Raw genomic sequence first — 14,382 nt, forward strand, 5'->3', positions numbered from 1 at the left:
TTAGCAACATACATCCTAAATTACTTCAGCCTAGTAATCTTAAAAAGAGAAAAACTGGAGAACAATTGGTGACAAAATCATTACTTGCATTGGTATGATTCTTTCACCTGGGAATATAGCCAGGATTTAGGTAGAGAGAGAGTGTGAGCACAGGGTGAGCATTAGTAAGACACTTTTTTCTCCTGCTTGCTACAAGTTATGAAAAGACAAATTTACAATACAGTGGTACCTCATGATACAAACTTAATTGGTTCCAGGAGGAGGTTCGTAAGGTGAAAAGTTCGTAAGATGAAACAATGTTTCCCATAGGAATCAATGTAAAAGCAAATAATGCATGCAAATCCTTCAGGAAAATCCCAAACTTTAGAAGGGAGGCGAACAGAAGACAGGGAAGAGCAGCTAAAGGGGGCAGGTGGAAGAAGCAAGGCTAGGCTAAAGGGTGAGTGGGAAGGAAGAAAGGCAAGGGGGGCACCCCTCCCTTTTCTTTCTTCAAAAGACACCTTTTCAGTGCTTGCAAACACGCTGTTCTCCTAGTTATTTAAATGGAGTCTTTTCCCCCTCCAAGCCACCCCTCCCTTTTCTTTCTTAAAAAAGGGGGGGGAAAGAAACCCCTTCATCCCAGCAGCAGCGGCTTGGGTTCGTAAGGTGAAAATAGTTCGGAAGAAGAGGCAAAAAAATCGTAAACACCGGGTTCGTATCTTGAAAAGTTCGTTAGAAGAGGCGTTCGTAAGATGAGGTACCACTGTATATGTTTTTAATTTATGGCTAAAGACTATTGTAAAAACTTTTTAATGTTATATATTTGATACAGATTTTAGTTTGATACATTTCACTTTTATGCTTAATGGCTCTATTTTCTTTTCTGCCATTAAGCCCTTTCCAAATTTATAGAAGAGGGGAAAGACTCTAATAATAATCTTGCATTTAGGAACTGATATAGGATTCTGAAAGTTTAGCAAACTGAGTTTATCTTTCTGACTGAATAGCCACTTCCAAATCACCAGGTCTCAAAAAGTGAGAACTCGGAGGACCAACCTAAGTTGAGTTCATTCACAATATAACATATTAGATAGCTACTTTAAAAGATACAGTAAGTGTCTCCCAGCTTTATTTTGAGGGTTCACACATTTTAAAATTAACATATTGGAAAAGTTGTCTGGATTTATTTCTGAATACTTCAAGCAGCGATGAACCAAATTATTACTTATTGAATACCATGTTGGAATATACCAAGAAAACTTAAGGAATTTTTACACGAAATACAGGGGCAGTTTCAATCATTACTGAAACAGAGATGCTGTTTATTCATCCTATAGAACAGAGGTCCCCAACCTTTCAGGCTTTGCTGACCAGCAAGGGGGAGGGGATGGTTCCGTGTGAGTGGCCGGCAAGTGTGCACGCAGCTCCATTTGACTGAATGGCATGCATGTGCGCCTGCTGCTCATGCAAATGAAGTGCATGTGCATATCCTCACTCACTGCTCACACAAATGGGGATGTGAGTGCATTCACTCACTTGCCATTTCTATGGCCTAGTTTCAAACAGCTCACAGCCCCAGAGGTTGGGGAACCCTGCTGTAGAATATCTGTTATCCTCTGTAACCAATATATGTTCTATTTATCTTGAGGACAGTAATAAATGGATAACAGAAATATAGAAACGTTTAGTTAATATAGTAGATTTCCTTTCCTTCATTATTATCACTGTCCACTTAAACTGAAAAGTCAGCTTGGATACTGTTTAATAGTCTTTTCATATAGCACATCATTAATTATATATTATACAGCAGTGCAAAAATCATCCCAGTTTGAAATTATGTATTCCATATATCTTTATCTGTTTTTCGCATCAAATGATTTTCTGAGGCAGAAATAAACTTTAGTAGATTCTAAATCATCATATTGGGTCCAAGTAACTTTAATTTTGTTAAAATCAGCTATTAATCTTTATTTATTGACACAAATCAGACATGTGAACTAAGTCATCAATTTCTCAACAGAAGAATCCATAATACGGAAGTTAAACAGATATTTCTGTTTGAACTGCTAAGTCATCAATGCAGGATATTCATAATATATTCGTTCTTTAATCTCATCAATACCAAATTTGTAGCAATTTGAGATGGGGTGCTATGAAAAGCAGTGTGAGTTACTCCATTTCAAATTATGTTTTTGGAATAATAAAGATTGTATTACATGATACTTTTTTGCCTGAAACCAGCCATTAAGCTATTTCAGGCATAACAAATAAATTGCTGAATAACAGTTTATCATTACTGAAGATAATTGCTGATTTAAGTATAAAGACAACATTAGCAAGATTAAGTTATTATTCTTTTAATTTCTCCCATAACAATCTCTACGCACATTAGAGAAGAGAAGCGTAATAAAATCCAAAAGAAAACAGAAAAGAACATCCAACATCAACTGTAATATTCTCTTAGAAAAGTTGGGATTTAAACTCCTTTGCTTTGCATTAGGCCTTTGTTTTATCTCCATACCTCTCCAACTTCATTAAGAATGGCTTAAGATTTTAATTTACAAACATGTATATTCGGAAGGAGAGATTTATTTAGATATCTGGCACCTGGTCCCAAGCCATTCCATATTAAAAGGCTACTCCAAATGTCAGGAATAGTCCTAGATATGCACTGGGACCCCTGACTGAAGAATGTCTTACTACATCTGCCTAAACTTTTAAAAAAATGCTACCCCCCCAAAAAAACATATGAATTTCTTACTGCTCATAACAAGTTTATTGACTTTTCAACAAGATGTTGTAATTTGCTTTCTTTCTCCTAGTACTGTGCTTTTTACTTTTGAGATTCATGTTTAGGATATTAAGACATAATGCAAGAAGGAGACTTTAATGGTTACTCTAACATTAGGAATCAAGAACAACAAAGAAGGCATTTTCCTGAATGCTGATAAAGAAACTCTAAAAATACAGTTGGAATATTAATACTCAGTATCATACTGAGGGTACAACTCTGGGGAGATGGCTAAAGTATTTGTGAAAACTAATGAGACTGAAAAGCATGGAAGAACTATAAACTGCACTTAAACTAACAATCTTCAGGAAGAAATTCCCAAGATATCCAAGCCTGCTTAAAATAGGATTAATTGCATCCACCTACTGAATGTAGGAAGCATGAAGACCAAGACTAGAAAAATGAAAGCATAGAGATATGTCTCCAACAGGGAAGACTGTTTGGAATTTAGTAGAATCAAATCAATCTTCTGGTTTTACAAATGCTTTTCTTTGAACTGAGAGCAAATTTCAACATTATAAAGACAACAAACAAAACAAACAAAATGATCAGGACAATAATGTCTAACTTTAATCCTCTTTATGTTAATATCAAAATAATTTGGGTTTAAACTAATATGAGTGTTAGATTCTTTTACATATTAATTGCCATTACTGATTTGGTTACTGCTTTTACATAGTTGTAACATTTTATGGCGTTTTTACATGTAGAGTTATTTTGCAAGGCTAAAGAGAACATTTCCCAATTAAGAACTGTATACCAACATGTCTGATATGTGATCATGCATTACAAATGAATCAATGGTTCTGTAAGTTTGACTGTAATACATTACCATTTACATGGAGTAAAAGAAAAAAATTAATAAATGAATGAACACATGCATTTGTGTGTGTGTGTGTGTATTACATATATAAGACTGTCTTATTTTTTTGAACCCTGAAATCAGTGTTTGCCCTTATTGCGCCAAAGCTCAATTGGGCTTATTATCAGAGGATGTCTTATTTTGGGGGAAACAGGGTATATATAGGAATGAAGTGGGAAAGAAATTTATTGCTCAATGCCTCATTAATTTGCCCATTCTCCAAATTGTTAAACAATCCCATTGTAAATTATCTATTGATGACATGACAAAATCATGTTCTATGCACCTTCAGCAAATTAACAATCAAGGAAAGAATGCTAGATAGCAAAGATAAAGTTAAATAGACCACTTTGTTGGAATTATTGATGCACTTATAATTTCAAAAATTTTCCACATGTGAATTCAGTTACTTTATTTCTAACAGCTAAATATCATTTAAAGCAATGTACCTACCCCAGGCGAGAAGCAAAACAACTTGCATGTCCACCTACCTGTACTAGTGCGATAGGTGCCTGTAAGTGCTGGTTGAAGAGGGTCTCCCTGACTCTGGCTGAGACTCCTCATAGGCGGTTTCTGATACACTCTGTCCTCATAAATAGGATCTATGTGATGCTCTGGAGATTGTAGTGCCCTTAGTTCGGAGCCCAAGTGGCTATGTTGACTTGTGTATGAAGCCCGGGATCCAGCTGCAAAATAAAGTGATATCAGAAACTTTATGAGAAAAAAAGAACATCCACAAAGAGAGATATTCTTAAAATATTATTAATATTAAGAATTCATTGTTAAAAACTTCTGGTAAGTAAAAGCAAAAAAAAAAAATTATAAATCCAAACCAATTAAAACAATAGACAAATTGGCATTTTCCATATAAGAAGAAAACATAACAGAAAAATGCAGTTAATAGTTTGGACTTATAAGCTTACAGTTAATCAGACCTAAACTTTCAAGGAAACAAAGCAGTTCAAAGAGTGACTACACATCAGAGTTTTTCCTATATTGTATAGCAGCAGCTTCTCTATTTTTCATCAACTGACTCTGCGCTTATGAACTTTTTCTTGAAACAACAGTTGGGAGAAAGGTTAGCTTTCAGCATTATTCATGTGGTGGATTTAGGCCTTAGAATGGAGTGGAGTAGAGTATGAAGGAACCTTGAAGGCCTTCTAGTCCAAACACCCTGCTTAGGCAGGAAACCCTACATCAGTTCAGACAAATGGTTATCCAACATCTCCTTAAAAATTTCCAGTGTTGGAGCATTCACAACTTCTGGAGGCAAGCTGTTTCATGGATTCATTGTTCTGTCAGGAAATTTCTCCTTAGTTCTAAGTTGCTTCTCTCCTTGACCAGTTTCCACCCATTGCTTCTTATTCTACGCTCAGGAGCTTTGGAGAATAGTTTGACTCCCTCTTCTTTGTCACAACCCCAAGATATTGGATATTGGAACACTGCTATCATGTCTCTCTTAGTCCTTCTTTTCATTAAACTAGACCTACCCAGTTCATACAACCATCCCGTAATCATTTTTGTTGCTCTTCTCTGATATGCCCCTTAGCTACTATGGTTTTTTATGTATGGTCTGTTAGGTTGTGTGTTTGTCTTTCATAATAAGGGTTTTCATTTGTTCTTTTAACATTAGATTTGTACATTGTGTATTGTTGTTGTGAGCCGCTCCGAGTCCTCAGAGAAGGGTGGCATACAAATCTAATTAATAATAATAATAATAATAATAATAATAATAATAATAATAATAACAACAACAACAACAAGGACTGCATGATGTAAATAATAATAATAATAGTAGTAATAATAATAATTAATAATTATTATTAATAATAATAATAATAATAATAATAATAATAATTGTTATTATTTCAAGAGTCTCAACATCTTTTTTGCATTGTGGTGACCAAAACTGAATGCAATACTAATACTTGATTAATACTGCATTCAGCTTTGGTGACCATGATGCAAAAAGGATGTTAAGACTCTAGAAAGAGTATAGAGAAGAGTAACAAAAATGATTTATGGATTTATCTTTTTGTTTAAAAAAGTGATCAAAAACAGGAAGTGCCACTCAATGTAAAAGATACTGAGAATTGATAAAATAAATTTAATCATGGTCAGCAAGGACACAGCCTGTTTCATTCTGTTTGTTACACAAATCTGGCTTTTTTATATTTGCAATTAGGTTTATCCCCCCCCCTCTCCAAAACAGAATAGCTTTCTACCAATGAAACTTCTAGAAGATGAAGGAGCAAACATTCAAATGAATATCAAAATCAATGCCTATACTTTAAGTTAAACTCTGAAATCAAGCTCCCTTCAGTACGTTTTTCCTCCAAGACATCTCCAGTTCTATTTGCATAAAGAATAAAAGAAAAGGGACAAAGGCAATTCTCATTTATTCCTCTTTCATTACATACAGTTCCATTTAATATGGTTCCCCAGTCCTCTATAGAAGCTTCTCATTTAGCACAGATAGTTGCAAGAACCAGAACAAAGCAAAACAAACATTACGTTCTTTATCCTCCAGGGGAAGTGCTTTGTGAATGAAATTCCACTTATAGAAAGTCTGGATCCAAGTCATTAAACAGTGATGAAATGAAGCTACTGCAGGGACATGGGGCTAGCAGAACAAGTTTAAGAATATCTTCCATAGTAGATAAAGAACAAGAAACATAGATTTCTGCTGGGGAATGCTTTGGTGTAAAAGAAATCAGTGGACTTTGACTCAACTAATTAAATGATCATCTGTAGCATATTCATTCTAGGAGAAACAATATTTCATCCATAAAAGAAATCACTTTAGGGAAAGGAATTCCACTCCAATCATGATAGAGGGCTAAGGCTATCTTTCAATTTATAATTTGAGAATTTTGCAGCAAACAGAACTCTTGCTGTAATCTCTCTTCAAGAAAGTTTTCTCAATTTGTTTTGAGTTGCATTATTGGAGAGGATCTGTATCAGTGGTGGGTTGCTCCCGATTTGGCCCAGTTCTTAGAACCGGTAGCACCAGCAGTAGGAGGTTCGGCCCACCCACCCGGAACGCTTCTGTGCATATGTGCACGCATGTGAACAAGTAATAAAGAGAATTCATTACTGATCTATATCATGTAGTTATAATAAACTTACACAAGCGATATAAACATATACTGAGATATAATGCAGGGGCAAAAGTCCTTCTTAACAGCCTATAAATAGTGTTGGGTGAATCCATCAAAGTTCGGGTTCGGTGGGTTCGGGTAACTTTGCCGAATCCGAACCCGAACCCCAACACTTCTGGCCCTGTACTCCCGTCTTCCGCCAAAGCAGCCCGCGGCCACCTGTTTCCTTTTATTTCTTACGGAAAAGGCTTGGACGCTGCAGTTGTGCCTCTTCCGTAAGCTGAGCCTTTTCCGTAAGAAATAAAAGGAGACAGGCAGCCGTGGACTGCCCTGGGCAATGGCTGCAACGGGAGGGAGAGTCGTGCCGCCTCCGAGCCCAAAATTTCCCCACCTCGGGAATGGCGCTGCAAGCAAAAGGAGGTGGGGAATCCCATTTGCTTGCCGCCCATGATGGGATTCTGGGGGTGGGGCTTTGATGTCATGGAGACTCCTTCCTGGGTGGGGCCGAAACAGGGGAGTTGAGGAAATAAATATTCCCCGCCTCTTTTTGCTTGCAGCGCCATTCCTGAGGCGGGGAAATTTTGGGCTCGGAGGCGGCGCGGCTCTCCCCCCCTGTTGCACATTGCCCAGGGCAGCCTTAGCTCACCCCGGCACTCTTTGGAAAGGGGAGGGGGGCGGGTTCTGTGTTTTAAGACTTTGTGGACTTCAACTCCCAGTTCCTCAGCCAGCTTCGCTGAGTCAGAGCCCTCCCCACCTCCACTTCCCACCCACCACGGTGTTTGAGCGAATGCCGAACCTGAACCTGGACTTTTTAAAAAGTCCGGATTTGGTATGCCGAACACCGCAAAGTTCTGCACGGAGCCGAACTAAGCCTCCGTGGGGCCTCTCTAGGAATTTCCTGGGAGGAAACAGAGCCTCCACCCTCCCTGTGGTTTCCCCAATCGCTTTGACATTGATTCCTATGGGACAAATTGCTTTTTCTTATAAACTTTTGTACTTAAGAACCAACTATTTGACCTAGAAATGGTAATTGATACAAAACGTCTGATTGAGCAACTGCAACAAGTGAGAAAATGCTTCCAAGTTTCAAGAGTTGTGGAAGAGCAACTGTTCCCTTATTACTGTTGCTCCTTTCGGTTTTCATCCCTACATTAGCCAGCAGGAACTGGTGATTCATATATGCAAAACAAAAAAGGCAATATGGACTTCTCTCTTTCTGCCTATACAGCTTTGCATGCTTCCAAAGCAATCCCCAGCAACCAAATGAAACTCCTGTAAATTTATTTATTTTTAATTAAAACCAGGTACCTGTCATTATTTTAATGCCCATGATTAAGTACTTAGGTAAGTTTATTTAACTTTGGATCAGGATCCAACAATGTAAACCATGTAACCTACCAGGTACTATAAAACATGCTATGAGGCTCAGTGATGGATATGGTTGAAAGCAGCTGCCTGGCAGAAAGATACTTCACTAAGGTGATTTCAAATTCTATTTTGCAATCTTTATGTACAGGATTTTAAAGGTAAATTCCTTGAAATTTCTGTTGGACTATCTCCTTAAATGTCATGGAGGGCAATGGATTTATTTTTACAAGTAGATTAGCAGCTTAACAGTAAGGTTCAGCAGACTTGTAAGAACCTTTTGTGAAATGAGTATCAGATCCAGGAACACATCCAACAATCTACTGCAGCGGTCCCCAAACTACGGCCCGCGGGCCGGATGCGGCCCGCCGAGACGATTTATCCGGCCCGCAGGGAGCACACGAGATTTTATCAATAGATATAATAAGCTCCCGAATCTCCTGTCCATTCACCGCGGGCTGCTGCTGAGCAAGGAGGCGGTGCAGAGGCAAGGGGTGGGGAGGAAAGCGGGCCTGCAATTGGCCCCTTGCAGGCCCGCTTTTCTCCCCGCCCCTTGCCTCTGCACCGTCTCCTCCTCACCTCATCCTCCGCGGTGAATGGACGGGAGATTCAGGAACCCCCCCGAATTTGCCCGAACGGAGGCGGCGGCGGCTTCAAGGGACCAACAGCTGGTCCTTCTCGGCGCTGCGTTGCTGCAGCCTCCGAGCTCCGCTGGGCACTGTTACCTCAGCTGTGCTGAGAGAGAAAGAGAGAGCGGAGGGCGGCTTGCCGGTCCACGCCCCCCTGGATGAGCGGCCCCGCATGGCCCCAGCACCGGACTTCGCCATCGCTTCTGCCCCCGTCCGGCTCTCCAGCAAAGAGTCCACCCCTTTGCCCACCACGGCGCCCAGCGCCTGGCCCCAGGCCACTGCCACCTCCTCCTCCTGGTAGTGCGCCCAACCTCTTCGTGCAGGAACGGGTGGTGGAGTGGAAGTGGTTGGACTTATCTACACGCGCGCCTGCTGATTTGGAAGAGGGGAAAGAAAAAAAATCTGCGCCTCCAAAGAGAGTAGGGCGGGGGGGGGGGAGAAAGAAAAAAAAGAGCTCCAACTTGGCGGAAGGCAGGAGGGGAGAACCGAGCGTGCTGCAGCAAGTTTGCTTGGCGAATAGGTGGCTACTCCTTTCTGGGGCTTTTTTTTCTCCCGCTCCACCACCCCTTTCCGAATGTTGTTTGCCGCTTAGGAGTGACCCTCTCTCAGGCTTGTTGTGGATGTGGCACGGATGAGGAGAAAAGCCGTAAGCGCGAATTAGCAAAACCAGTTCAACCTCTTCTTCGCCTCCTTACGGACTACTGAAGAAAAAAGAAGCTTCGTTGGGATTTTGGCTCTCCACAGAGACTTTTCAAATGTGCTTTTCCGGGCAGCCGGGCTTTTCCCCTCATCTGCGCCGCATCCAAAACAAGCCCGAGAGAGTGTCACTCCTAAGCGGCAAAGACGGGGGTGGTGGAGGGGGAGAAAAAAAAAGCCCCAGAAAGCCAAGCAAACTTGCCGCAGCACGCTCGGTTCTCCTGTCCTGCCTTCCGCCAAGTTGGAGCTCTTTTTTTCTTTCTCCCCCCCCCCTCTTTGAGGCGCAGATTTTTTTCCCCCTCTTCCCAATCAGCAGGCGCGCATGTAGATAAGTCCAACCACTTCCACCCCACCACCCGTTCCTGCAGGAAGAGGTCGGGCGCGCTACCAGGAGGCGGCGGAGGAGGCGGAGGCAGCATGGGGCTGGGCGCTGGGCACCGTAGAGGGCGAAGGGGTGGACGTGACTGCTGCCTCTTAGCTTGGAGAGCAGCCCCGCATGGCCCCAGCACCGGACTTTGCCGTCGCCTCTGCCCCGGTCCGGCTCTCCAGCAAAGAATCCAAAGGGGCGGAGGCGACGGTGAAGTCCGGTACTCTCCGCTCTCTCTCTCTCTCTCTCTCTCTCTCTCTCAGTGCAGCTTAGAAGTAACAATGCCCAAGAACAGCAGCGGAATTTGGAGGCTGCAGCAATGCAGCACCAAGAAGGACTGTATGTTGGTCCTTTGAAACCGCCGCCGCCTCTGTTCGGGTGAATTCAGGGGGTTAGCTGGAGAGCGGGACGGGGGTGGAGGCGGGGGTGGAGGCGACGGCGAAGTCCAGTGCTGGGGCCATGCAGCGCTGCTCATCCAGGGGGCCATGGACTGGCAAGCCGCCCTTCGCTCTCTCTTTCTCTCTCTGTTGCCAGCATGGTGTATGAGAGAGAGAGAAAAAAAGGAGGGGAGAGAGAAAGAAAGATAGAAAGTGAGAGAGAAAGAGAAAGAGGGAGAGATAGAAATAGTGAGAAAGAAAGAGGGAGAGATAGAAATAGAGTGAGAGAGAAAGAAAGGGAGAGGGAGGGTGAAAGAGGGAGAGAGAAAGGAAGAGGGAGAGATACAAAGAGGGGGAGAGAGAGGGAGAGATAGAAATAGAGTGAGAAAGAAAGAGGGAGAGATAGAGAGGGAGAGAGAAAGAGGGAGAGATAGAAATAGAGTGAGAGAGAAAGAAAGAGGGAGAGGGAGGGAGAGAGGGAAAGGGAGAGATAGAAATAGAGTGAGAGAGAAAGCAAGAGAAAGAGGGTGAAAGAGGGAGAGAGAAAGGAAGATACAAAGAGGGAGAGAGAAAGAGTGAGTGAAAGAGACAGAAAGAAAGAGAAGAGAGAGAGAAAGAGGGAGAGATAGAGAGGAAGAGAGAAAGGGGGATAGATGTAAAGAGAGAGAGAGAGAGAAAGAGAAAAATGAGAAAATTATGGAGAGAAAATGAGGGAGAGGAAAATGAAACAAATGAGAGAGAAAAGAGAGGGAAGAGAGAACTAGAGAGGAGGGAGGGAGGGAAGGAAGGAAGGAAGGAAGGAGAAATGGAGGGAGTTTCTTGATTTAAGTTTAAATTTACTTGTTCATAAAAATGTATAAATTACTTTATTACTTAATTACTTCTTATTTTAAATATTGTATTTGTTCCCATTTTGTTTTTTACTTTAAATAAGATATGTGCAGTGTGCATAGGGATTTGTTCATAGGGGTTTTTTTATAGTCCGGCCCTCCAACAGTCTGAGGGACAGTAAACTGGCCCCCTGTGTAAAAAGTTTGGGGACCCCTGATCTACTGTGATGTACTTGGGCTGGCCAGTATGTTGACTGGGTAAAATGTCATGAAGGAAAAAAGTTTAAGACTATAGATGCAAGTGATTATACTAGGTGTATCTTACGTCAGAAAACTGTTATTGAAATTAAGAGGCTAATATTGTTTTTCTTCATGTAAAAATATACAATTCTGTTAAATGCTTCATTTTTCAATTGCTATGCACACAAACATGAACTTCTACAAATGTAAACATTTAAATGTTCACATATGCAGAAATTCATGTTTGTGTGCACAGCAACTTCTACACATACTATATGTGAAAGAACAGATATTTTGTATAGCATGTAACATTTTGTCTGCCATTTCTGATAAAATAAATATATTAAAAATTAAATTTATTTACTGTTTTTGTAACTTAAGACAATCTGGAAATTCTGATAATTATACAATAGAATAAACCTGTAAAAACAGCATATAATAATTAAAAAATCAACCCACCATAAGATTGAACTAATTAAGCTATTACAAAGCATAAACAGTGAAAGAGCTCTGTGAATCTCCATGACAGAGTTCAAAGGTTGGGAATCCTGACAGAGAAAACTTTCCAAATAGTCAATTTCCCCTAAGTCTCACATGAAAAAGAACTCTTTGTGTGTCCTCTCGAAATGTTAAACAACATAGCAAAGAACATCAAACCCTGTGGCATAAGACAGTGGACACAGTCTTTCATGATTAAAGACTGGAGCTTTTAATTTCGCCTCTTCTCAAGTAGAACTAAAAACACTGAAGCTACAGTGTCTCCAACTCCCAACTTTTTTAGATGGTTCACCAGGATACTGTGGCTGATTGTACTGAATGCTACCAAGACACCTATAATGACCAAAAAGATACACTCCCTCTTTTAACCTCTGACAAAAGTAATCAGAGCAACTCAAGATAAAACATAGAAACATAGAAGATTGATGGCAGAAAAAGACCTCATGGCAGACTAAATGGACCAATCTTCTATGTTTCTAAGCTATTTTAAATCTTTGTCTAGGCGTGAATCCTGACAGGAAAGGATATGGACTATCCATTTCTACCAGATAAGATACTGTATGTCTTCTTTCTAGGCAAGCCACTTTGACATTCAGAACCTAAGAAAGGTGATTAATATATTTCATGGAACATGAGAAAAATGTCCCCCCCACCACTTTATTGCTACACATTTTAATCATGGCAAAGCAAACAAAGAATGTATGTCTACCAATTATAGTATGTATGTTTGAAAATCAGCTAAAATTATATTTTTCCAGTTATAATGGAATCTTGTACTGAATCAGTTATTGTGTGCAAATAAACTTAACAAGGGTCTGAAGCTATGTACTCTACTTATATTAACAGAGCCATTTCATTTGAAGATGAAGAATTAATCTCTAGTACACAGCTATATTTTCTTGGTGTCATTACTTAAGTAGATGACAGAATAATGTCTGCAATATGTTAACACCCTAGGGTGCTAACATCTGAACACACACAGCACTAAACTCAAATATACAAAAATGTAGCTGTATTGTAAAAATGTTAATGTGGCAGATGGCTAACTGAAGCTGTAAAATGTATCAGGCCATATGGTAAAAACTGATACACACCTTGAATATTATCACCTTTAGCCTCAATATATCCCAAGCTTGCGGTAATAAAATATTAATGATATGTTATATAATGCCTTGTTAAAAATACACTGTATTACTAATGCCAAAACCCCCCAACAAAGAATAACCTGTTCTGCACATATCAGAAATGTTTTCCTACTGCTAAATTAAGGATATATATTTTTGATTTTAGAAATGAATTACTGCCATGAAACAGCTTGCAAATCAACCCTTCCATTGGCATCATAATTTCCCCAAAGTAGTTAAAGCTGGCACCTGCTACAGAACAGTTTTGCTCGCTCTCTTCCTAGACTCCTCAATATGCACACAGGGCTATAAAAAGATTGAACAGTCCTGCCCTACTTGTCACGAAATAAAGATAACACCTTCTGTTAAGCTTCTGGCATGCCGAGGCAATACAGCTAGATGAACTTGCTGACTTCCACAACTGTTACGTATATGTACACATATGTTTTGTGTGTGTGTGTGTTTAGCTGCTCAGATAATAACATCTCACAATACTTTTGTTTTTGGTATCTAGAACGTCACACAAAACCTTAGAATGTCATGGAGTTTATGTAACAATTGTCTATTTATTTATTTATTTATTTATTTATTTATTTATTTATTTATTAATCAGATTTGTATGCCGCCCCTCTCCGCAGACTCGGGGCGGCTCACAGCAATAATAATACAGTTTAAACAAATCTAATATTTAAGTTAATTTAAAACCCCAATTTAGAAACCAATCATACATACTAGCATAACTCTGATATCTGGGGGGAGTTGGTTCCAAAGGGTCGGGGCCGCCACAGAGAAGGCTCTTCCCCTGGGTCCCGCCAAACGACATTGTTTAGTTGACGGAACCCGGAGAAGGCCAACTCTGTGGGACCTAACTGGTCGCTGGGATTCGTGCGGCAGAAGGCGGTCCCGGAGATATTCTGGTCCGGTGCCATGAAGGGCTTTATAGGTCATAACCAACACTTTGAATTGTGACCGGAAACTGATCGGCAACCAATGCAGACTGCGGAGTATAATACTCCTTGCCTCCCCTTCCCCATGAGCATCTTTTATTTAAGCAAAATATAACTAAAATCTGTAATAGAACTGCTAACTCTAGGTTGCAAAAATATGGATGGTCAATAATTGCATTGAAGAGTTTTCTGTATGTCTTTCCTCCCATATAGTGGTCATCTGTTGTTTTCAGCCCATATATTGGCAATACTAACATTTAATACAGTGGAACCTCGACATACGAGCAGCTCTACTTACGAGCTACTCGAGATAAGAGCTGGGAGGGGAGCGACATTTTTGTTCGCCTCCCGAGCTCACATTCGGGATACGAGCGCCAAGGAGCTGTCTCCTGAAGCCGAACGCTAACTTCCGCGTTCGGCTTCAGGAGACAGCTCCTTGGCGCTCGTATCCCGCATGTTTTAAAAGGTTGCAGCCAGCCTGGGGGGCTCGGGGGGGTGCCGGCAAGCCCCCCAGGCCGGCTGCAACCTTTTAAAACACCCGTGCCGCTTCGCAGCTGTCTCCTGAAGCCGAACGCT

The 14,382-nt window shown here is 40.8% G+C and overlaps 1 protein-coding gene across 9 annotated transcripts in view; it reads right to left on the reverse strand.

Moving 5' to 3' along the window:
- Window positions 1-14,382, reverse strand: part of CTNND2 (catenin delta 2) — a 269,783-nt gene that overhangs the window by 227,632 nt on the left and 27,769 nt on the right. For all 9 annotated transcript variants that reach the window (XR_011558671.1, XR_011558672.1, XM_070747087.1 and 6 more), the window contains exon 2: window positions 4,124-4,318. Coding sequence is in view for 7 of the 9 variants with exons in the window: in XM_070747087.1 (XP_070603188.1) it covers window positions 4,124-4,318 (195 nt within the window). In the remaining 2 variants the exon portion in view is untranslated. The remainder of the gene's footprint in view (window positions 1-4,123; window positions 4,319-14,382) is intronic.

The sequence above is a fragment of the Erythrolamprus reginae genome, chromosome 3, assembly GCF_031021105.1.
Source record: "Erythrolamprus reginae isolate rEryReg1 chromosome 3, rEryReg1.hap1, whole genome shotgun sequence".
In the NCBI taxonomy this organism is placed as follows: Eukaryota; Metazoa; Chordata; class Lepidosauria; order Squamata; family Dipsadidae; genus Erythrolamprus; species Erythrolamprus reginae.